A 26,658-nucleotide genomic window follows, 5' to 3' on the forward strand; every position below is an offset into this window, starting at 1 on the left:
TCATTTCACAGTTCAAAACCAAGGCCTGTCATCTGTTCATGTATCATCAACACAATCTAATGTACAAAATGTACAAGTTGACACTGTAGCAGCATGTTGCCTGTTTCATAACCATTGATAATTGGGTATACATTTAACTGCTTGTATGAATGGATCTATGCTGTGCACTCATGCTTTCATACTTAGTCTGTGGGAACACCTCAAGTCTCTTATTTCATGTTTCCTTGCCTATACCAGAATTTGGTGAAATCACCTCTTTAACCACTTAACACACGCCCCTGTTTTTTATGCTGTTAGCCTAAACAACATGCCCAAGTTGTGAGCAGCACAGATCCCACATAGTTTGAGACTCAGATATGTGTCTGGTATCATTGGAAAGGAAACACTCTCAGGATTCTTGTAAAAGTGTCTGTGTGATTCTGTGACTTACTGACAAAGAGTGGCAGAGGTTACAATGATGGGGTTGTTTACTCGCCCATAGGTTTGCCTATACAATGACATGTGTACAGACATTCAGGGACCTCTCAGCGGGATATAGACACAATGAGGCCACAGCCACAGGTCTTGGCTTCATGCAGTCCAAATTTGAAGTCAAAAGACCAAAAGATTTATTTTTCAACTGGTATGTCCATGCGTTTTTGGAGACTCCAAATGGACACTTGGTTACACCTATAACTTCACATCCCCTTTGCCTACAATCAAAATCTTGGTCTCTAATGAAAGCTGATGCCATATTATTATTATTATTATTATTAATATTATTATTATTATTATTATTACATATAACCATATTTTTTTGTTTGGCCATATCTATCTATCTATCTATCTATCTGTTTATTTTGGTATAAGTCATATGTTAAGTCGAAGAAGAACAAACCGTGTACCAAAATGCCGAGTGCGTAATGAGTTCAACTCTTTTACGCACAGGGCGCACGCCGGTTACGCTTGGAGTTTGTTTATGGACAGCCAAACTTAATAGCTTAGTGTCATACACCGTTGGAAACCTCTGACTATTGGCTAAAAGGTTATCAACTTCATTTCACCGAATATTTCCATAGGCTAGAACAGCAGTCAATCAAAGCCATGTCGTCATTGTTGTCGGTCACATGTCCTCATTGGCTTTGGAGACATGTACTGCCTAATCCTAAACACCGATTGGCTTGTGTGTGGTGTCGTCAGAAGCAGGAGAGGCTCACGGTCGTAAACATCTAGTCACGTGTACTCTGAGATGGACGTGCAGGTCAGGAAATGACCTGAACGGACCGTATATGGTTTGTTCCTTGTGTATTACGTTACGTGTTGGACTAAATACATGTTGACATATTGAGGAAAGTATTTCGGTTTCATGGAAACGGATTTCATATTTCACAAGAATGGATATTTGGCGAACTGTACAGAAAGTGCTGAGTCATAAGATGATCGTTGTGGATAAAGGGAAGACTTTGAAGGTATGTAGGCATTATAGCTTTTCTTACTTAGCTCAGGGGCTAGCCGAGCTAATCGCTAATACTATTACTGCTGTGAGCAACCATATAAGTCGTGAGTGGTCTTGAATGAATCAGGACAATCTAAGGTGTATGGCATGAATATATATGTTTAAGGGTTGGTGTTTAAAACATTCAGAAGAACTTGTGGCTACCTCCTAACATCCGTCCCGTTCCGTACACGGAACAGCGTGCGTTAAGTGGTTAATGGCCATCTCAGGTCTCTAATTTCAGCTCTGAGTAGCAAGCTGGGATCTCTAAGTGAGGAAACATGAAAGCAGCCTCCACTAAAGTCTTTTACCAGCTGACATTGATTATTATTGATTAATTCTTTATTTCTTAGAGAGATTTTTCCTTTTATGATCCGTTATTACCCTCATTACCTATGAATAAAATGAATGGAAGGAAGAATCTGCCTGTCAGCAAGAGACACATTATAAACACATTCATATTTTATATCATTTGTCATCATTTCCATGTGAGGCTGAAATTTGGGGTTTGATGAGTTACATCATATCAATTTTTCCTGAAAGATTTAGTCTAATAAACAATTTACCGTGTACAAAAAACACTCTGATCATCATATTCTGCGTTATTAAATAAAGCACAATCAGCATATCAGTAAATACATATAATGAATAAATAATAGAAACACATTCTGCCAGCAATAATGACTCATATGTTTCTGAGCAGGAGTCAGAACACAGTAGGAATTCAGCTTTTTGTTAAACAGGTATTATAATATATAATAGAACAGTCTGCTGATCTGTCAGTGATAACTGTGTAACCTTACTAGTATAAGCACAGTGCAGGTGTGCAGACTCAAACTCCATCAAAAGTTGAAGCAGCTGATCCAGCTGTGATCAGCTGATCCAGGGAAAACATGGATACAATATAAGAAACTTGAGATGTACGCTGTGCTCTCTGGCTTGTGGTTCCTGTCACAGTGGACAGGCTGTGGGGATAAGAGCATGAGGTGGGTGCAGTTCATCTCATGACAAACACATCACATACTCAGGTCATGTTAAACATTTTAAAATCTATTCCTCCTTTGTATCAAAATCCAAAAATTCCAGCCTACATGGACACAGACACTGACCATGAGGTAAGTGTTGTTATTTCTTCATATTAAGATTTTGGAGGGATTTTGTTTTAGAAAATATGTTAATGTTGAAAATTGAGGCCTGGAACTATAATGTGACTACATGTTGTGTAGTATGGTAATGTCTCTCACACATACACAAACAGGATATTTGTAATACTACATGTAGTTAGGTGGTGAGTTTTGGTGATTAGGGGAAGGATGTGTATATGTTTCAAACATAATTGTATATTCACTTTTCTTAATACTTGATATGCAAAACATGAAAGAAAGTAGAAACTCATCATTTATAAAATGCTTTAAAAGTTGGCACCATAACAATTTATGTTAAATATATCCCCTAAATGGGCGATATATCTCAGGAGATACACAGTGTAAATTAAAAATTGTCATTTCTTGAAAAAAAATCATGAAACTGTGTAATTTTGGCCTAGATACATTATAAAATAGCAATCAAATATTTGTCTGAAATGTTCTTGTCCATTGAAGGGTTACATTGGCAACTTAGATTTTCTCTAACAGGGACTGAAATTTCTAAAATTCACTCCCATTGCACTGTGCAAATGTGGTCTTAATACTAGTACATATAGTCTGTGTGCTGTGGAACCTAAAGTTTAAATGAACTGAAGAAGTAGATATCACATATCACATCACTGTTCATTTCTGTTCTGTTCTGTTTTTAAGGGAAACTGTTTCGTATGTTAATGTCAACTGGCAGCTTGATGCAATAGCTTAGGTCTTTAGACATGGAATGTTGTAGTACTGAATTTCTTAAGTACTTTTTAAAGAAATTAAAGAAGATTAAAGAAATTGAACATGCATACACAAAACACTTGTAGACTTGTATGAGTGGTCTACCAGAATGATCACATTATTTAGGAAGCATCATATGGAGAATGATTCTCTGACCTGGGTGCTGTGCTGTTGCTCTGTTAGCTGCACTGCTCATCATTCAGAGTCTGTGAGGTGCAGCTTGGATAAACAGTTCAATGTGGTCTTTTGTAGTTGTTTGAAAGTATTGGTCCTGTGTGGAGCTACAACTCCAGCCACCTGTAGTATGCAGTATGCAGTCTCACTGATTCTCTTCCAGCCAGCAGTCCTTTCTCTAAACCTGGAACAGACAAGAAGAAAGAGGAAACGATATCAGCACCAAAAATAAATAAAGGACTCAATAATTCAATTCATATGCTAGAAATAATATTAAGAATAGATGTTGGCATTCATTAATTGATCAAATGTATCAATTTTTAAAGCTTCAAAATGAAGGAATCAGAAATTCCATGTCATCAGTGACACTGAGCTGCAGTCAGCAGCTGTTGGGGACTACTGAAGGACTTTCTCCTTGCTTACACTTCTCATATTAACAGAAAGTTGTTTTGCAGAGCTTCTTACCACCTCTGGATTACCAAAGGTTGCTGTGGAGCTTGTTTTCTGCCCCTTTGTTGAAGAAACAATGTTTTAGCTGTTTGTGCTCCAGAGTGGGTGACTTGTCATTGCTTGGGTGTTTGGTTAGAAACATTTGCAGGCTGTTTCTACTTGGATAGCACTGTGTTGAGCTAGTTAGCAGAGAGTGGCAAGGCATTCAACAGTGTGCTAAACATCATATCTGTTTCATTTAGTGGGTGTTATCTATGTCTGTTTTTCTTTGTATACTTCCAAACACTCAAGCTACATTGACCCATTCACATAGTGATGGCACAGACATTCTCATGTTGAGTAAGTGTAAATCATTGTGAAGAACTAGGAGTTAACAGTTTGAGGCTGTATTATGTGATCCTTGTGGTGTTCACTGTCTCCTGCAGCTGGAGGTAAAGGAACAGAAAGCAGCTGTCAGTTACTTACTTGGTTAATGTCACTGGACAATATTTCCTCCTCATTAACATAAATACACATGAACCTGACAGCACAAAGCATTACATCTTATAGTTATACACACTTTCATTGGAAACCAGTGTGATTCACAGATAATCCACTGTTACCATCAACATTAGTGCTGAAGGGTCTATTGACGGATTCAGATTCAGAGCTGGCTGTGCAGCAGTTAGCAGAAGATGGAAAAGATGGTGTGAGTGTATGTAGTTATAAAAGACTGTTTATAATATATGACTCATTTATGTTTGAGCTCAGTCTGTCACTCTCTACTGCGCTTTGCTGTCAGTTATAGTGATGTTATGCTCAGTTGTTGGTTAACTTGATCTACTCTTCAGCCACTTTTCCATCTGTTATTGTTAATGTACATTGATATTTAAACGTTTAGATGACCTCATTCTTTACCACCAATCTCCAGAGAAGAACCCTGTCTTATATGTGGACCAACATATGATAATATTGTCTGATCAATATATGGGTGGGGCTCTAGCTCTTTTATTATACTGTATTAGTTTTATCTAGGTGTCCCTAATAAACTGGGAAGTTAATGTATATTTTCATACAATTTCCTCAGCTAACTATAAAGTACATTCTGTTGAGATTTAGCGTCTCTTCTCTGACTCTTCCAAGGCTGATACTTCAGCTGAAGCATTTATGAGATTCTCTCTCCCTCAGTAATGTTGACATGTTCTTAACCATCTCTGTGACACCACGCTTAATCCTGACACCCATGCATGGGTGTGCACGTTAACACACACACACACACACCAGGGAACATACAGAGAGCCAAAACACACTTACACACAGGTGCACATATGCACTCTGGAGTAAGATGGGAGTACTAGTCTACACACACATTAGTAAGCAGAAGAATGACCAAAATGCTTCATTAGTTTGTGTGGAATTTCACATACATACATCTCTAGAAGATTCACATATACTTTGATCAACTAGGCTTTATTCTCTCTGTCACACAGGCCATACACTCACACATGATGCTTCACTGCAGCTCACTGGGCTAAGCTCAATAAGAGAGAGAGAGCGAGGGAGAGAGAGAGAGAAAGAGAGAGCGAGAGAGAGAGAGAGAGAGAGAGAGAGAGACTTTTTGGTTACCCCCGAAGGCTTCCATCTTTAAATTAGCAGTGCAGCTGTAGAGGGTGTGGAAAAAGTCTATTAGGTGAAACTAACGCCCCCCTTATTTTTTTACAAAAAATGTCATTTCATTTATTTAAAAATCACAGATAACTAGTTACTTTCTAAAACTTTCAAACATACATCTGGTTGTTATTCCATTTTGTGACCATAGGTGGCACTGTGATACCAGGTTCAGTGAGAAACCTCTAATTTGAGCACATACTGCTCCGTAGGAGACAGAATAAAGTGGCGGTTGAGCTGGTAACACACCACTGAAATGTGTTGTTTCTTATTGCTCCACAGGTATGTACAAAAATGTAAAATACAGCTATAAGCATACTGCGTAGACATTGGGAAATCATTTAATTACGCGAGTGCATTTTAAAAATGCTCAAGTACTGGGTTTGAACGGAGTTATGTATTATGTTTATGTAGCAAGCTAGCATACTAGCTATTGTTTTCATTTCTGACAGTGTAAGTTTTAAGTTTTTATTGACTGCACTTGAAATATGATATTTGTCATTGTGTGGTGGTTTTGTAGCGCTGTAGTTTGTATAATAGCCGCTGTAGTTTGTATAATAGCCACCAGCAGATAGTGCAGGTTCATGTACATTGGTATATTTATGTTAGGGAGCGATAAATTACATGTATATAAGCATGTTGCTATGGGGATGTAATGTTGTTGATTATTTCAATGTAGTTATTTCAAGTGAGTTTTATTTTTATGTATTTGTCAATGTAGCCACAGCATGTGTTTTCACTTTTATGTTTTTACTCTTATTTATGTATTGGTGATAATATGCATTTAGAGTCAGACTAAAGCAGCTGCCTTATATTAAGGTGTATCTATATAAGGCAACTGATATATAATAGGGTTATTGAGTGTGAGATGAGATGCACGTCATGTTGAGGAGACAGAATAAAGTGGCGCTTGAGGTAGTAACACACCACTGAAATGTGTTGTTTCTTACTGCTCCACAGTACATCTTTCGCTGTGCAGCAAAATAGCTACCGGCCCAGGTACCCCTAGGCTTGAGGCCGGTAACATTTGGGGGCTTGTCCGGGATCTACGCAGCCAGCTGAGGACGCCAGACCTGCGATTGTGAGATCTTGGTTTCCCCGGGCTTCAGGGAAGGCTACTCTCCGTAGTGTCATCCAGAGAGTCAAGGCTTCAGGAGACTCGGTCGCCATGGCTACTTCAGATCGTCGGCTGCTGATCTGGAAACTGCAAAAGAAACTACCAGAATTGAGTTTGAATCAACTACAGACTGTGGCACATGAAATCGGCAAGGAACCAGAAGGCAAGACAATCGATACATCCACACTGATGTATCGATTGATGTGGTTGTTGACTTCATAAGGAGTGAGAAGCTCATGGACTTGGAAGATGAAGGCATGTCTTGTCTGATGCTTCTTCTTGACATGGTGGAGGACTTGTTAACTACTACGAACACTGCTGACATACAGACTAATCAGGCTTCTATTATGGAACTGACTGCGCAAGTGTCTACATTGACAAAACACTTGAGTAAACTTGCTGCAAAAGCAGACAGCGAGGCTTCCCAAGATCTCTGACAGCCTCAGATAAGAACCCAGACTGGTACCAAAGTTGTTCTCAATGTGTGCAGCAGGGGAACATGCTCTCACTGCTTCCGCTGCGGCCAGACGGGACATCGAGCCATTGGCTGTCTAAAGAGACAAGGGACAGGGACTAGGTAGAAAAGGAGTTACCCAATGTTAGAATCCAACCCCTTGAGACATTGCTTACTGACCACCCCTTAGCAGTTGCTGCAGCTAATGGTACTGATGTGCCATTTGATGGCTGGATCGATGTAACCTTAGAGGTAGTAAGTGTGAACCATAAAAGTGTAGCAGTACAGGTTCCCATGTTAGTAGTAGTCAGTTTTCCACTGCTGGGGTCAAATGTTATCTTAGAGATAATTAAGGGGAGTGAACAGACAGATGGCATGGATATCAGCATACTGTTAAAGGAAGCTTTAAATGTTAGTGAGAATACAGCCAAAGCCATAGTGTCTATTCTCAGCGCAACAGTCTCAGATGAAGAAGAAGCAGCTCCACAGTATGAGGTCCGGGTGGGGAAGAAAGGGCTCACCATCCCTGCTGGTCAAGTAGGTGAGGTGAGATGCAGAGTTAGAGCCTGGCCGGAAGGGGGGACAAGATTGTATGAGCCAGCAGTAAACAATAACTGTCCAGATGGTTTAGAGCTTTTCCCCGCTCTTGTGAATGTCCCCAAGGGTTCATCTAAAGTTGTTAAGATACCCATCCAGAATGTGACCAAACATGACATTTTCCTCTCAGGGAGAACTATACTGGGCACCCTTGAGGAAGTGGCTGAGGTGAAACCTGTCACTTGCCCCCCGCAAAAGGATCTACCAGTAAAACAGCCCACAAGGGTTGAAACCTGTTCTGCTCAGATAAGCACTGAAGCCCAAAGTCAAAAGGTAACTGACAAACAACATCTTCCAACACATGACAGATGGCATCCACCCGTGGACTTCTCACATTTAGGGGAAAAGGAGCAGGAGACAGTAAAAAAAATGCTGTATGAAGAGTCAGACATTTTTGCTAAAGAAGAAGGTGACATCGGCTGCATACAAGACCTCAACTAAAAATCAATCTGAAAGATGAAGTACCTCTACAGAAATGTTACAATGCCATCCCAAATCCTTTATATAGAGAAGTAAAAGAGTATGTGCATAATCTGCTTAATCAAGGATAGATAAGGAAGTCCACATCACCATATTCTTCACCTGTGGTCTGCGTGTGGAAAAAGGATGGCAGCCTACGGTTGTGTGTCGACTTCAGAGAGCTCAACCAGAAAACCATACCCGACCGGCACCCCTTGCCACGTATCCAACACCTGCTGGATAACCTGGGAGGCTACACCTGGTTTTCAATACTTGACCAAGGGAGTGCTTATCTCCAGGGCTTTGTGGATGAAAGTTCACAACACGTCACAGCATTCAACACCCCGTGGGGGTTATATGAATGGGTACGCCTTCCATTCGGTCTTACCAATGCCCCTGCAGCATTTCAAAGATGCATGGAGGGAGTTCTGGAAGGCCTGAGAGACGAGTGTTGCTCCCCCTACCTAGATGATGTGTTGTGTTATTCAACAACTTCTGATGGTCATGTACAAGCACTACACCAAGTGTTTGGTCGAATGAGAGAGCATGGGATCAAGCTGCGGCCAAATAAATGTGAACTTTTTAAATAGCAGGTGAGGTACATAGGCCGGATTGTGTCAAGTGAAGGAGTCCAAATAGACCCCAAGGACTTGGAGGCAGTTGCACAGTTGAAAGATCCTCAGCTATTATTGCTCTTACATCCAGGACTTTGCCAGACTGGCAAGGCCTCATTTGAGCTGGTACAGGGTCAGAGGGGATCTAAACAGACAGTACTGTCCAAATCTAAGAGCAGGTCCCAAAGTCTAAACAGTGCTGTCATCTAAAAACACCTATTCAGTGGAATCCTGAGCACAGTACAATTGTCTCCAGGTTTGTGGATATGCTAACCAGTTCCCCCATATTAGGCTATCCTGACTGTGAGTTGCCATTTATCCTGCACACAGATGCCTCAAATGAAGGGTTAGGGGCTATACTGTACCAACAGCAGGGGGTACAGTATAGCCAAGTTACAAAAATTCAGAGGTGCACAACCAAGCACCAGTACAACTTGTGGAGCCTTCACTCAGTTTATGACACTGTTGTGATCATAAACCAGCCTTTAACCATTTACATTAAGCCTAACCCTAACCCACTGCAACAACTGCCATTTATACTCACTTTAGACTCAGCTGACTCAAACCACTCTGAATGAGGGGGGCGCGCTGTGATTGGCTGACACAAGCATGCAGGACACTTTCACATGGACCCCAAATGACAGGCTGACAAAAAATGATTTTTGACGGCCTAGAAGGATTTGTCCCAGTACACCACCGGTTGAAAGCTACTGATGTGACTGTAAAATGATGGATACATTGTCTTAACCTCTTAATACACGCCCCTATTTTTTATGTTGCTAGCCTAAACGACATGCCCAAGTTGTGAGCAGCACACATCCCACATAGTTTGCGATCCAGAGATGTGTCTGGTATCATTGGAAAGGAAACACTCTCAGGATTCTTGTACAAGTGTCTGTGTGATTCTGTGACTTACTGACAAAGAGTGGCAGACGTTACAATAATGGGGTTGTTTACTCGCCCATAGGTTTGCCTATACAATGACAGGTCTTGGCTTCATGCAGTCCACATTTGGAGTCAAAAGACCAAAAAATACCTCATCACTCCAGTTCATAAGCAACTCTGCTGCCTCTGCAGTCGTGTATTTCTTTGCCATATGTAGCGATCTATCGATTTATTTAGCTATATATCTATTTAGCTATCCATTTATTTAGCTATAAAGATGTCAAGTCGAAGAACCAACCGTGTAACAAAATGCCGAATGCGTAATGATATGATTCAACTCTTTGCACTCCACTGTATGTGCGCGGCCAAACTGATAGCTTAGCGTCATACGTCATACACCGTTGGAAACCTCAGACTATTGGTTAAAAGGTTATCAACTTCATTTCACCGAATATTTCCATCAGCTGGAACAACAGTCAATCAAAGCCATGTTGTCGCTGTCGTCGGTCACATATCCTCATTGGCTTTGGAGACATGTACTGCCTCATCCTAAGCACCGATTGGCTTGTGTGTGGGGTCGTCAGAAGCAGGAGAGGCTCACAGTCTTAAACATCTACTCATGTGTACTCTGAGATGGATGTGCAGGTCAGGAAATGACCTAAACGGACCGTATATGGTTTGTTCCTTGTGTATTGCGTTACGTGTTGGACTAAATACATGGACATATTGAGGAAAGTATTTTGGTTTTATGGAAACAGATTTCATATTTCACAAGAATGGATACTTGGTGAGCTGTACAAAAAGTCCTGTGTCATAAGATGATCGTTGTGGATAAAGGGAAGACTTTGAAGGTATGTAGCATTGTAGCTGTTCTCACTTAGCTGAGTGGCTAGCCGAGACAATTGCTAATACTATTACGGTGTGAGCAACCATATAATTCGTGAGTGGTCTTGTATGAATCAGGGCAATCTAAACTTTCTAACAATGTACGGCATGAATATACATGTTTAAGGGTTGGTGTTTAAAACATTCAGAAGAACGGATGTTAGGAGGTAGTGACCTCCTAACATCCGACCTGTCCCATATGCGGAACAGCGTGCATTAAGAGGTTAAGTATCACAAACCACTGCAAAATGACTTGTTTCACTATCAGAACACCATCATTTGGTCCCATAACATTAGTAAAGTCTAGCAGAGCCACACGATGGCCAGCAGTGGAATGTTACATCCAATGTGAGAATAAAGTTAAACACATTTGTCTGTTGATAGACTTAATAAGATCTGTGTAGACTTGAATGTAACAGATATTCATTTATATATACAAAGTTCAGCACTACAGGTTTAACTCATTTTCACTGAACATTCAGCAACAATAGAAGAACCTTCCTGTTATTATTGTGTTGGAATCTAGATGATTGATGTGTCACTATGAGCTACAGTGCTGCTCTGTTTTTAGATGTTCAGTGCTGGTCTGTAGACATGCATGACAATTTGTGAAGAACAACATCTGGCTGGATGCATCTCTCAGTTTATTCTCAGACAACTGAAGTCATCAAACAAATAGGAAATGATGTCTCCCTCCACCCCCACTCCAAACTTCAAGACAGCAGATCTACCTGAATCACACTAATGACTGCGGAATGACTGCCTTTGCTGAAAGGTGACACGTTTGCACCTCTAAATCTCTCATTAAAACCAGCTGCCCCCTGCATCTTCTACATACGGTATGTTTAAAGTTAAAAAAGAAAAACAAGTACTGCTTAAGAAATGTCAGTATGGAGCCTTTTAGTCAGTTAGACTGGGATGTATTAAGATAATGCAGAGATGAAGCAACCAACTACAAACTGGACAACCTGATGGTGTCAGTCAGTGTTGATATGTGAGCTGAGACAACAGCTCCCTCTCACTTATTGTTTTCCCCCCTAAAGTATACTATTATAAAAATTATTCATATCATGACACTCTGATTCTGTGGTATTTTGTGTTCAAATAGATTGATAATAATAGTATGAGCAAAATCAGTTTGAATTCAAGTCTTGCCTCATGTCCTGTTTGGATGATGAATAAACTGTAACTATAAAAACAATATGAAGCAAAGACTGTGAGGAGTCAATGCACAGTTAGCCAGACTCAGTGGAGAAGCATTGGGAGAGGCAGCTGAAAGTCATAGCTTAAACAAGAGCAGGTGAGGAAAAATGAGAATAAACTGAGGATGAGATAAAGACGGAACATAAATGTATGACTGTGATGTTTGAATATGTGGGATGTGAGAGAGACAGAAATACAGGAGCTGAAAGTATAACGCTGAAAGGATATGACAAGATGGATATGAAGGGAGCAGGCTGCTTTGGGAATCCAATTTCACATCATGAATTTTTGAAGGAGTGGGGGTGGATGGAAAAAGGAGGGGGAAGACGATGTGGAAGAGGATGCAGCGCTAGGCAGATATGGATGGAGGAGATTTCTATGCTGCCAACCCACTGCACAGGTTACATGACAAAGAAGTAAACCTCAAACAGTAGAGCTTATATTTGTTGTTTCACCCTGTATGCTGCTTAATGATCAATGCTGCTGCTGAAAGTTCACACTGTACATAATAATCACAACGAATGCAAACCATGTCTGCTTCAAACAGCTGACTGGGGCTAGTAGTAGTGATAGGAGGAAAACATGTGGGGCTCTGCATGCTCCCAACAAAACCACTGCTGGAACTGGGGGTCAAAGTTTCACAAGTCATTTGACACACTTGGCTACTAAATGACTGTGTGGCAGCTGAATGTTGTTTCAACACTGGTTCAGCACAAAAGAGCTCACACATGGCTTGACTGAGAGTTGCCATTTAGATGGTAGTGGAGGTGGGGTTGTCTGTCAATATGAGGAGAAAAATCAATCAATCAATCTTTATTTATATAGCACCAAATCACAACAAAAGTCATCTCAAGGAAGCACAAATCTATCAAGTGAAGAATGTCTTCCAGGATGTAGGTTGGTGGTCCTGTTTCAGAAAGCAGGATAAGTTAAAGCTGAGTTTTTTTAACCCTGAGATGAGAGAAACTCTGGGTTTTCAGTTCCAGTGAGAGAGCCAACTTAGGGTCAGTTACCATGGCAACTGACTCTGTGAAGCTGATCTGCTCGTTGGCAGGTTTTCATGAACAAATCCTGAAACTCTCTCTGTCACCTCCCTCTTACAGTTTCATTACCTCATTCATTGAGTCAGTCTCAAAGTGTGTATTGATTCATTACACAGTTACTATCTGCCACAATCTAGTTTATTACTCAGGACTTTCTACATTTACAGCTTTTATCCACATCACTCACTTATTTGAACAGAGGCTTCACATTCAAATATTACACAGCATGAATTCTCTCTCAGAATCAAATATCATGTCCTTCAGTTATAACACTGTGACTGTAAATGTAAAGTATCAGTATGAAGCTTTAGATATGTAGGATCAATGAATCATTGTGTCCATCACTCATGGTGTGATTCATCCACTGAACAGCATTCCTTTAATATTGGAGATTGTATTGATTGATTGATCGATCAATAAGATAAGATAGATAAGATAAATAGACTTTATTGATCCTGTGAGAGTAATGATTGTGTTGCAGCAGCACAGTCAACTATAGTCAAGAAGAAAACAACTTATGACAACAAATGACAATAAATAAGTGAATGACTGCAGAGCAACACACATACAGTAACAATTGTGAGTGAGCGGGATCCAACAGCATTACTGAAAACTCCTGCTGAGACACAAATAGATTAACATTTAAAATCTAATGGATTTTAACCTTGACACCTTTTCAAGTGAAAAACACCAAACACATCCTTACTGGATCAGACTGAGAGCTTAGATGTCTTTAAGTCTTTGATGTATATGTCTTAAATCATCTTCAGCTGCTGCCTCCTGTCAGATTCAATCTGAACAAACATATTTAAAATGTAATGTTACTCAGTCAGATTCCACTTTATCTTCATTAAAGAAATGGAGGTCTGCTAAATGTTGAATTAATGGACAGCAGTTAATAAAACTTAACATGTTAACTCATTAAAACTTGTCCTGCTCTGACTCACAAGCACGAATAGCTCTATGCTCACTGGGTTCAAATGAAGGCTTTGCCTTCTCTTTAACTTGTTGAAAAAAATAATCATGTAAATTGTTGAATCAGAGCGCCACTGATAATGAGTTGACTGAACGGACTCTGCTCTGATCAGCTGTTCTGGAACCCCAAATTCAGAGTTTCTCATCTCAGGATTAAAGGATAATTACCGTTTTTTACAACCTGGACCTTATTTCTAGCATTAAATGCTATTTACTCACCCAGACAACTTTGGTGTCATTTGGAGTCGTTCAGATGAAATTAGCTCCAGTGGAGAGCCTCATATATCCGTATAATGCGAGTACACGGGGCACCAAAGCACAGCCTCTATATAACACATCATCTGCCACGAAACTCATTTCATCAATATTTTGTTATGATACGTTAGTGCTATTCCCCTCCGAGCCCGTGGTGGCATGTTATCAACATCTGGAGTCTGTAGGTTGACCTACTAACCTCTGATCTGGATGATGTCATTTCCGAACATCTCTACCACAGCCCGGTTTATCATTGAGTGGAAATCCTCGAGTGTTGTGATACGCAAGACGTTTATTGACACATCCAGACGCGTATCTCCTGGCCTCACATGCCACCACGGGCTCGTAGGGGAATAGCACTAACGTATCACAACTAAATATTGATGAAATGAACGAGTTTCGTGGCAGATGATGTGTCTATATAGAGGCTGTGCTTTGGTGCCCTGTGTACTCGCATTATACGGATATACGAGGCGCTCCACTGGAGCTAATTTCATCTGAACGACTCCAAATGACACCAAAGTTGTCTGGCTGAGTAAATGGTTGTATTTAATGCTAGAAATAAGGTCCAGGTTGTAAAAAACAGTAATTATCCCTTAACTAACTCGGAGTTCAGGATTAGACTGAAAGTTTGTTAAACCTCTCTGAAACAGACCCAGAACCTCAGAGGATTCATCACAACATGCAAACCCTTGATAGGCCACAAAAACATAAAGGCCAGGCTGCAGTTCACAAGACAGAGGTAGATGATCAATTAAAATGGTGATTCACCATAAAGCACAAGTCATGTCAGGTACCAGATGCACCATGTGAAAAACTACTGGTGATAAAGTACAGCCAAGAACAAACTAACTGAATGATACTTGTGCTGAATGGTATGAAGAGTCAAACAGTTTCTCAGTAAAGTGACAGGTAGGAAGCATCTTAAAGCTTTCAGCAGTGGTCTGGATTTTCTGCTTGTTTATTTTGACTTGAGATTTGATTTCTACACTCCAGCAATGCCAGCTAGTACTGTTTACCTCTGAGACATTCACTGAGGGCATGCAATACCATCACTTAATCATTATGCAGAGAAGCATGGCCAGACTGCATTAATCCATTATCATTATTCTCTAAAAACAATACTTCCTGCCATGCATGGGATCTGAAGTCCAAACTCAATTAAACAAGAGATTTGAAATGCGAAATGTTAAAAGTGATCATTTCTTATGCAGGCAGCTCATTTTAGTTATCTTACACTGACAATGATTTAAAGAGCAGCTGTGTCCTGCTCACTATAAACCTGGGTTTCTGCTGGCCCAGTGGCATGCTGGGTCAGAGTTGACCCTCCTCCAGGCTTAAGTATTAGCGAATGTTTTTTTTCCTCAACTAAAATGTGCAAATAGCATAGCTCCTCCTATGGAATAACCTGAGTGTACAGTGAATGTGCAATCGCGGGAGCTTGTGTGTGACAGTAAGGCTGTGACCAGAGCAGAGAATATACAGTAGTATTGGGCCCTATGTTTCACCAACCATGTCTTTGCTAGTTTAAGTCCAGCAGAGAATATACAGTTAGTAGTATAGGGCCCTATGTTACATCAACCATGTCTTTGCTAGTTTAAGTCCAGCAGAGAATATACGGTTAGTAGTATAGGGCCCTATGTTACAACTGCCATGTCTTTGCTAGTTTAAGTCCAGCACCCACGCTGTTTAAATATCAAATGCACCTGCACCTATCTGAGCACCTACAGGCGTGTTGGCATGTTATCAACAAGAAACATATCTACACATATGTGGTTAAAACATCTGTATTGATCTGTTATGTGAGAAGTTGTAGGTAGTTCTTACAGTGTATGTTCTTCACAGCTGTTTATACTGTGTGAAAAGTTTCTCCTTAAATTCCATAAATCCCAGCAGCATCTGAAGGCAGCAAGACTGATATGTTGATACATCTATGTGCCATTACACACAGCCATTCACTGTGTTTATCTTCATTAAATCAGCTGATGACACCAGGCTGCTACAGTATAACCACACTAGAGGTAAGATCGGGTCTAAAAAATCCAGCCCGACCCGAACCAGGCCCGCAGGTGTTAAAGCCCGACCCGGCCCGAGCCCGATCAATTAATTTGATTTGCAGGCCCGAGCCCGAAAAAACCTGAAATTTTATATTTTATTTGTGAGGACTCAGGAGGAGGAGGAAAGGGAGGGGATGCGTCAGTCAGAGCCGGACAGAGCACTGCTCCGGGAAAAGGGACTGGTTGCGATTTGTGTGATCCCATTTGTGACGATGCCTGTGCATAATGATAACAAATTAAAGCCTGTCTTTTGTAACGAATTCTCCCAGTTAAACAAGACTGTAAGATGCATATTCTCTGACAAGGAGAGGAACAGCAGCAGGAGCAGGTCTCTGGGCTTCATTGTAGATCACAAGGAAGGGCATCGGAGATACACGGGGTAAAGCCTCCAGAGCGCAGCAGGTTCACTATAGTCTTCGTTACTAAAGGCGGAGACAAACCGACTTTAAAAATCCTCCGCTGGAGATTGCGCGCACGGATGAATCCATTCATAAATGTTTCTGGACCAGCTGCTGTTTGAGAAGTCAGACCTGCTGAGGTAGGTGGTCCAGGGCGGTCATCTCGGTGTAAAGTGCGTATTGTGCGGGAGTTGAATCTCGGGTCTTGTCCTCTTGAACATCTGGCATTGAGCACTGCGTAAAGCGCGCGCGTATCCCGAGCGGTGTATTTGGTTATTACAGACTTCAGTCAGCAATGGCTCGTGAAACAGGTGCCACTGCCTCTGGTTACACAGAATAAGAGGCCAGACAAAGAGAGCGAAAGAGAGATCTTGATGCGCACTTGCCTAATTACGCGGAGAAATACTGCAGTCCACTAGACTTTTCTATTTTTGATTTGGTCTGAAAATGGAAAATCTAATGACATGATCGAAGAGCAAGAACACAGAAATACAATAAATTAATATACATAAATAAACTAAAACGCTTTTAAATAACATTCTTTATTTTAATGACTCGCATCGGAACACACAAAAAGAACAACCTGCTTTAAGGAGCACTGAAACAAAATAAACAAGAACATTTTAAGGAACACACTTTTAGAATATACTAATAATTTAAAAAATCACACTGTAACAACTGTAACTGTAACAGCCTGCTGTAAAGAGCAATATAACAATAGATAAATAAGCAAGCTAGATGAAATACAATGTTACTAATTTAAATAAAAGAACAAAAAATAAGGTGTTAAGACCATTATCAAAAACAAATAAAGAACCAAATAAAGTTAAACATGCGGGTTAAAAATAGGCCTACTGATAATTACAAATAACTCAAACAAGAAAAAAACAAGAAGAACACTATCATTTTAAAATAAAAAGCAAAAGCTTAGTGAATATATAATACAATAAATGTCAAATATGAACAAACAAATATACGTTACAAATTGTGGAAAACAAAAATGGAATAAAAGCGTTTAAGCTGCTGCCTGGCTTTGCCTATAGTCTGCAACTTGCGGCCTCGTGTCCTGCTCTTTATTCCTGTGAAATAAGGGAAATAATTAAACCCTCAGACAATAATTAAAATGGGGATTTGAACAGGTGGATATGGCTTACTTACGTTGTTTATATTTTGTGGTCGTCATGCAGGAATAAGATCGCGTCCACTGTGCCAGGTTTCAGGGAAGTTCTCCGCTGATCTATTGTGCGACCAGCTGCACTAAAAACTCGCTCACTGCTGCTGCTGCTTGCGGGGATGCACAACACAGATCTTGCTAACATGGCAAGTTTCGGGTATATATTGGAGTTTATTCTCCACCAGCCAATCAAATCTCGGTCATCAGCCATAGCATGCCTTTGGCTAACGTACAGGTTAACCTCATCTCGAACAGGATCATCATCTTCATCATCAGCGTTTTCCCCACTCAGCGAAAAAAGAACTCCTTTTTCGTTTGGCTGCAGGTGAGGAAAGGGTGCTGGTGTGCGCCTCCTCCTCGTTTTCAAAAGTTGTAGTGGTGGCTTCTCCTCCTTCATCTTCTTCTTCCAAGAGTGTGCGGACATGTGCGTGCACCTCTGACACCTCTGTCGGTGTCATCATTTTGAGTTCGTTGAAGGTAGGCCACAGGAACAGTGCAACTTTGTGCAACATGTGTATTTTGAGTTTTTGATCCAAAAGTTCAGAATGACTGTGGCGCACAAACGCCTGCTGTGGATTATCCGTAGAACTGGGCTGGCAGTGCTTTTTTAACTTCTCATTCCAGAGGCAAACTAGATTCAGTGTGGTATATTTATCTCCTTCCAGTTCCCGTTGTGCTGCATAGAAAGGCTCTAGAAAGGAGATCAAAAAATCTAACAGATCTGGCGCAATGTTGTCCATGCGTCCTTCCTCTCCGTGTGCCTGCAGCTTCTCACACAACTCATTATATACCTCGTGCACAGACTTGAGCGTCAAGTACACAGTGCTGAATCTGGTCTCACCCATTTGGAGCACTGTTTTGGATAGTTGTGCTGCTAAACCAGATTGTTTGGTGAAACGGACAACACTTTTGGCTGCACTGACTGTTTCTCCAATGTCTGGGGCGTTTACAGACAGTGCGTCCTTGTCCAGCCCATGGCGAAGTACAGTGTTAATCACATGGTCAAGGCACGAGCGGCGCTTGTAAAGCTCCAAAGCTTTCATGATGTTACTCCCCCGATCTGTCACCCACACTATTCTGGATAAAGATGAAGGTTCCAAACCAAATCTATTCACCAGAAGCCGCACCAGTTCTCTTCTTATATTCTTCCCCGTTTTGGCGTCTTCTGCTGGAAATACAGCAATGGTGAGGGTTTTGCCGACCAAGTTGAAGTCCGTTTCAGTAAAGTGACAAGTTATTGCAATATAACTCATCTTTCTGTAATCATCCATCCACATATCGGTACTCATGGCGACATCACAGCCACTTGTTAGAGCTTTCTTTACCCGCTCAATTAACAAGCTCCTTTTTACCTCGGCCTTCTCGATGCACGCCTTTGACACTGTGGAGTAGTGGGGCAGGACCGAGTCGACAGGTACGCGGCCAAAAGTTGACCCAACATTGATCAGTTCTTGGGCCAGACTTTTGAAACCTTCGCCAGTAACTACTGAAAATGGTCTAAGGTCCTGACAGCAAAAGACAACGCACTTGTCTGTGATGGCCTGCTTAGCACGAAGAGGTGCGGTCTTTCGAATAAATGATAATATAGATGTTTTACGATCATCATTTCTGCCAGTACAGTTTTTTAAATGCCTGCTCAGTGCCGAGGTGCCAGTCTTTCTGCTCTCATATGAAAGCAAAGCGCCACATTGGTTACATTCAGCGAAGCCGACACAGGTTTCTGTAGCATCTTCAACAATCAATTTGAAGCCTTTCCACACCTCACTCTTACCAGTGCATGTTTGTCTTTTTAATTCCCCTGTCTTTAGTTTATTCTTAACTTCTTGCTGCTCCATATCGGAATACCAGGTAAAAAATATGTAATGGATGCGGAGGGGAAAATTAAAAAGAGGGTGGGGCCGCAGCATTCACGTGCGCACTGCATGCTCTGGCTCTGCGGCTCCTGTTTAGTAGTTAAATAGCAATTACCATACAACACCTTCTCTGTTTTATCCAAATTATTTATTTTATAACAAGTATTCCTTAGTTTAATATCCATACATCGTTTTAGTATACATAATACATAAATATATATTTATTTAAAAAACAGTTAGCGAGAGAGAAGCCCGACCCAACCCGACCCAAACGTAATAATTGACATTTTGGGCCCGACCTGGCCCGGCTCGGGCTCGGACTTAAGATCTTACCTCTAAACCACACACACCTCTACACACAGACTGTTCAGTTATAACTCCATATTCTTCCTTTTTATGAATGACATGTCAGGTTAGCAGCTCATCAGCCTCTTTTCCAACTTTCTCTTCCGCAAAAGTATAACCCCATTGGACCATGCACCTGTCACAGAGACCATAGCTGTGAATAGTGCAGTGTGCCCCTTTTACATAGCCTGTTTCGGCAGGAATGCTGCGTCTTTATTCTGCCTCACTGTTCTGTATAAAAAGGTCAGAGCCAGCTGCAGGGGTGGTCATACAGCTGAATCATGCTGTTAGCAACTGTGGTCGAGCAAGCTTGAAAGTGAGGCCAAACTTACCTGCTGACCCCTGGTTTAGGCTACAACTCCTCAACACCCAAGCCAAGCTCCTGTGTCTTATTTGCCAACCAGCTGAAATGAATGGAGTTAGCCTGAAACTAGCACCAATCTTGGCCCAGACTCTCTATAAGTGGATCAGCTATTCTCATTTTAGTGACACAATCTCTGAACTCTGCGTCTATTTGAAAGCAAACAGACTTGAAGCCTAAAATTACGCTTCGGGTCTTGGTTAGATGTGTAAAGTTAGAGTAAATGTGACTGATTATGTGGCAACTGCACTGATGAAAAAGGAAAGTGTTCCCTCAGACATACAATGTATTAATCTGAGTTCAGACAGTGAAAAAAAACAGTGACCGGAGGGAGGCAACAGAACAATTCTTGTTAAATTCAGAGTTGAATCACACACACACACACACACACACTCCAGTCCTTCAACCAGTCATTCACAATTTACCTGCAATTATTGTCTTCTAGTGTCTCCCTCTTAGGCAGGTAGGTGTTTCCATGTGCTGACAAAGGCGGTGGGGATCAGTGAATAAGGCACAGTGGTGATGGAGTTCCAACTATCTGACGTAGGGTCATAACAATCCAATGTTTTACACCTCTGGGTCCCGAAGTAACCTCCCACCACATACAGCTTATTTCCTGAGGCCACAGCATGGCAGCTCATCCGTTTGGATGTCATGTCACCTACTCGAGTCCACTGGTTGGTTTCACAGTCAAACCGATAAGCAGAAGCAGCAGTGAATTCAGTGTCTCCACCCATGATGAAGATCTGACTGCCTAACACAGCAGCTGCCGTGTAGCGCCAAGGCTGTGGGCATTCAGCTGCAATGTTCCAGCGGTTCCCCACAGGGTCGTAGCACTGCACCTACATACGCAAGACAGACAACTGGGTTTAGATAAGGTTGTGAACTTTCTGACAGCCACAGGGCAGAATGTATAACACCTAAACTAACCTTAATGTGTTGGTCTCATTCTTCTGTTTGTTTTCTCATGTTGAATTCAATCAAATATGAATCAAATTTAAGAGAGATTTAATTTAAAGACTGTGTATATTTAAATAGGTCATAAATGTATTTCTAAAAAAGATGTAAAAAGCATTTCAACCATTTAGATTTGAATTGTGGAGCTAGGCTTCACAAACTGTGTTTCAAGATTTGTGTTCAGGATTTTGTGGGCAGGTCTGAAAATCACGGCCACATTATGTAAGGTGGTGATTAGCATAAACCCACCCCTGCTGCTGTAGAGGTACATATATACATTCAGCGCACACTACTACTACAGTCTACAGTTAGCCGAGCAAGCTGCTGAGCTAGCCGTCAAGTTAGCCGCCGAGCTAGCCACTGAGTTAGCAGCAGAAAGCTCTCAGACGTCCATGTTTCGGGTAGAGGTGGTGACTTTGATCGACAGGGGACACTTGGTAGGGGGCGGGGTTTCAGCAAACTTGGCAGGCACTCCCACAGCATTTGGGAGCAGAGAAAAAGGCTGATTTGTACACAACTTTGAAGCCTAATTTCATATATGCCGATTTTTTTTAATCATTCAAATTTGGCAGGGTGGTTAACAACACACTTTTCTGTGGTATGTCAAACTCAGAACACATATTTATTCTTACTTTAAACAGACTTTAAGAGAACTGAATAACAAACTGTTATTTCACCACCAACCTTAGAAGCCTTGTCTCTATGTATAGTGGTCCCTCCAAAAACAAAGAGTTTTAGTTTGGCACTGACCACTGCTGCATTACTGACTCCATCTCTTAAAGGAGCCATCATAGTCCACTTGTTACTAAGAGGGTCGTACCGCTCAACCTGGAAAAATATTAAGACACATGGCATCAGCAAACATGTACATTCATACGGTTTATAAAAGTCAATGTTTTTCTTACCTGTTTTAAAGAGACAGATGGAGAAGCAGGAAATACACCAGCTATGGCTGTGTGACCTCCAACAACGTAAAGACTGTTCTCCAACTCAGCTGAACCATGGCCAAACCTGGAGAACACAATATCCACATTATGTGAAGCAAACCCTCCATCACCAGAGTATTGGATTGCTGATACTGGCCTTTCATTAAACATTGTAGTGTGGTCAACCCCTGATGTAGTTGAGGTTGCACTCTGACTACAGCAGGTCAATAAGATGGTCATTATTTTTATCTACAATGTCTAACCAGAGATACTGCAGTCACTGCCAAGCCAAGGCCATTTAAGTGGCACTATAACATTTAAGTTTAGTAGTAGAGCTACTTATCAGAACAGTTATTAACTGTCAATCAATCAATCTGTATTTATATAGCGAAAAATCACAACAAAAGTCATCTCAAGGCACTTTACACATAGAGCAGGTCTAAACTGTACGGTGACATGATGATTAGTTAGTCTAGAAAATAGTGAACATTTTCCTTTCATTAAGAGTTTTATCTCTGTATGTGTCTGTGTGACAACTTCATTACTTTGTTATGTAGCAAAATGAAAGAACTAGTTGCAATTTCATTGCACTATGGTAGCTTAGCACAAAATGAATGCTAGCTTAACTACAACTTGTCAGTCGGAGGCAGTGAGACACTCACTACTGCCATGGTGCTGAGGAAATGATATGATTTGAGCATAGCGTTAACTGCTATTCCTCCTGAAAGAATGTTATTCAGTGAGGTTACACTACATCAACTATTGGATTGGAAAAACCCAATCTGTACCTGGCTGTCAAAAGGTTTTTCATCAGGTGTATAACCAAGACTTCAGAAAGAGAGAGCATTAATGTGAATGTGAACTGATTGCATAAAGTGATGCATCCTCATATTCAAAACTTAATTTGATAAAGTAGAATATTGTATTTCTTAAAATGGGCAATCCACAATTGTACTGGGATTTAGCCAATAAATATCAGCACCAGCTAACTGAATTGGACAGTTTAAATTCAAGAATACGGCAAGAAAGCACATTTAATATTAACAGCAATTTATTTCAGTTTGTTATCATTCCATTTACTATAACACAACTATAATGCAACTCACCTGGCTATAAGCATGGGTGCTCCTTTAGACCACTCTTCATGGACAGTGTCATAGATCCAGACATCTTTAGACACTCCGTTCTCTGATCCTCTTCCTCCTGTCACATAAACCTTACAGCCGATGGCACACGCACTGAACTCCTTCCTCGGGCTGGGCAGGTCTGCCTTGGGTATGATCTCCTTGGCTTTGTGGTCAACCTCAAATCAACCAGAGTGATGAAATATGAGCTAAAGTCATTTAACATGGTACAGACTGCCACTTGGAGATCAGTCATACGTTTTGAAGATCAATAACTTGAGAAAGGTCAGAATAATAATTACAAACAATTATACAGAGTTCTTGAAGATAACTAAGGTCTAACACCCAGCAGCAGAGCCAGAAAAGGTTTTAGAGAGTGCTTCATTGATAGAAGTCTAGCTTAATCACAGAATAATGTGACAAATCCAAACAAACCAATGACTCAGGAGCTGAACAAAAGGGCTCAAAGTCTGAAAAACAATGAATTATTGCTTATATTTGTGACACTGCAAACTCTGAGAAAGTGTTCCCCAGGAAATTCAAACATGGTAAACATAGGCATCACTATAGAAGCCTCACAATATAACGTGCAATACCCACAATACCTTCTCCTAGGGGGCTTAAAACTATTCAGTGTGCAGATAATTACTTTTAGGACTGTGCGCATGTCTTTTACCTGGTATATCTTGTCACACATGAAGGTCTGGCCTCCCAGTATAAGCAGTGTGTGTCCTGCCTTGCGTGGTCGAGCACAGGGACTAGTCACTACTCCGTCATTCTGAAGGATTCTCTTTTTACACTGCATTGCCTCCTCTACTATTGACCTGCAGAGGACAGTTAAAACATGACCGGAGAGATGAGGACATTAATTTCCTTTCTAAAAGCATTGCATCATTTTTTATCAACAGATATGGCTGTTAACATGTCCTGATTTCCACAAGTCTCCTTTAAAAAGGTAGAGTCAGAGAATCGAATCCAATGCAATTCAAAGAATATCTTGACTAGCTGTCTGTTCTGTGTGTGTGCACAAGTTCTGTGTGTGTACACAAGAAAAGAAATCTGGTGTTCATTCACAGCACTGGTTCTGTGAATGGGTGTGTAAACTCAGTGCCAGCTCTCACTGAATAGTGATAGAGAGGCTGTATCAATCCACACTGACTCTGAGTCTGTTTCTGTCACATTTAGTGAAGCATAATGTGAGCAGGCAGCTGTTTAAATCACACCAATAGCTTGCTGTATATGTATTTTCAATGTATAATAAATACAAACACTGTGGATTTTTTCTGGTGGTGCCCACATGTACTACAACTACTTTGCTTTAATAAATGTCTGCTGTCAGTCAGCCTGCTGAAGACAGTTTGTCCTCTCAGCTCTGTAGGACCTGACAGAGGCTGCCTCTGTGGACAGAGATGCTGCTTCTGTGGACAGAGATGCTGCTTCTGTGGACAGAGACGCTGCTTCTGTGGACAGAGACGCTGCATCTGTGGACAGAGACTCTGCTTCTGTAGACAGAGATGCTGCTTCTGTAGATAGAGATGCTGCTTCTGTGGACAGAGACACTGCTTCTGTGGACAGAGATGCTGCTTCTGTGGACAGAGACGCTGCTTCTGTGGACAGAGATGCTGCTTCTGTGGACAGAGATGCTGAGTGCAGGTTGAGAGAGAAGTGTGGAGGCTGCAGAGAGGGGGACAGTGTGGACGGACTGTTGTTCTCATGTGAGATGAAAACTTTTGTGTGAGAGAACAGTAGTGACTCTACAGCTGACGCATCATACTGAATTCCACCATATTTCTGTTTTGGTCGTTGCAATGACAATGCATATCCATGAATTTGGAGGGCAGGGTTTCTGAAGGAGCATGAATGAAGGGGTATTTGTTTGGGTGTTCAGTTAAAATATCAACACTTTTTCTCCTGAATGACAGACTGTACCTTTAACAGCAAGTTCATTATTAAAAGGATTTGGATGCTGATCAAGAGGACTAGTTGTACAGATGGAACAACTCTCAGAGAGAAGAGGAGAGCAGAGCAGACAAGAGAGTAGAGCAAGAGACAGCACAGACAGAAATGTGGGATTCTAATTTGCCTTGGCTAGTACATAGATGTTATGAGCCAAAGTGGACAAAAGCCAACCGAAAATTGTGAGAGAAAATAAATATACACAAGAGATGTTGGTGCAATGATTCAACACTAGTTTGCACACCTTAATGCCATGTCCACTGTTCTTAACTGTCCAGCAGTGTTAATGAGGATAAGAACCAAGCTTATTCTTTGAATGAAATTCAATTTAACTTCATGCTAACTCCGCTTTATTATTATATTTGAAAAAGTACCAAACTCTTATTTTGAAGAAATCCTCCTGTCTCACACAGTAAGTCTCTCTTGCAGTATAATTCAGTGTCTTGCACAGTAACTCCTCCTCTCTCAAGCAGTAAACAGCAGTTCAGTGTGCAGTAACTTGTCCTCTCCCACAGTTTATCACTATTTCCTCTCACTATGGAGCTATTACTGTTGCAATATTATTTGCAAATGCGTATCTCAATCTGTGTGTGCGTATTCAGATCTGTGTGTGTGTAATATGATCTCTGTGTGTGTAATATGATCTGTGTGTGTGTAATATGATCTGTGTGTGTGTATTCAGATCTGTGTGTGTGTATTCAGATCTGTGTGTGCGTATTCAGATCTGTGTGTGTGTATTCCGACCTGTGTGTGTGTAAAAAAAATCTGTGTCTGTACTCAGATTTGCAAGTGAAGACAAATCTGCAAGTGCATGCAAAGATCTGTGAATGTGAACACAGATCTGTAAGTGTACATAGATCTGTAAATGCGTACATAGATCTGTAAATGTCTGTCATCACTTACAACTCAGGCAAGAACTCTCGATTGGCTGTATTTTTACACGTGAATTTTGCAACACTTCTGCCGCGGCAGATCTGTGATCTGCAAATGTGTAGAAATGAGATTTGTCTGTGACCTCAGTGTTCCTTTGCCCTGAGCTCAGGCTCACAGGCTCACAGGCTCACGCTGCCTGGCTGCAGTAGCAGTACCGCCTATACACAAGTTCATGTTTCAACAGTAACTTAGTTGTCAGAAGTATTATTGCCTTCTTAAAATAAATTATCAGTAATGTTATTTGTGAACAAGTTACGTTTGCTCAGCTTGTGTGTGTCACTGAGCAAATATGTCAAGTAACAATACTTCTGACAACTAAGTTACTGTTGAAACATGAACTTGTACTTACAGCGAACACTCTTGAATCCATGTGTATTGCCTCCCGACCATACACTCGACACAACGCCAACCGTGAGCGCAATGAAATGACCCCAAATGACACGCTTATCATCATTGGGTGCTACGCGCCGACTGGTG

General features: G+C 41.1%; 1 protein-coding gene across 2 annotated transcripts in view; it reads right to left on the reverse strand.

Annotated features, from left to right (window-relative positions):
• Positions 1-2,768: 2,768 nt before the first annotated feature.
• LOC128359281 (kelch-like protein 25) overlaps positions 2,769-26,658 on the reverse strand; it is a 64,025-nt gene continuing 40,135 nt past the window's right edge. For both annotated transcript variants that reach the window (XM_053319741.1, XM_053319740.1), the window contains exons 7-12: positions 23,969-24,116; positions 23,275-23,471; positions 22,148-22,253; positions 21,927-22,070; positions 20,711-21,127; positions 2,769-3,697 (exon numbers count right to left, since the gene is read on the reverse strand). In XM_053319741.1, the coding sequence (XP_053175716.1) occupies positions 20,741-21,127; positions 21,927-22,070; positions 22,148-22,253; positions 23,275-23,471; positions 23,969-24,116 (982 nt within the window). In that variant the 3' untranslated portion in view covers positions 2,769-3,697; positions 20,711-20,740. The remainder of the gene's footprint in view (positions 3,698-20,710; positions 21,128-21,926; positions 22,071-22,147; positions 22,254-23,274; positions 23,472-23,968; positions 24,117-26,658) is intronic.

The sequence above is a fragment of the Scomber japonicus genome, chromosome 5, assembly GCF_027409825.1.
Source record: "Scomber japonicus isolate fScoJap1 chromosome 5, fScoJap1.pri, whole genome shotgun sequence".
NCBI lineage: Eukaryota > Metazoa > Chordata > Actinopteri > Scombriformes > Scombridae > Scomber > Scomber japonicus.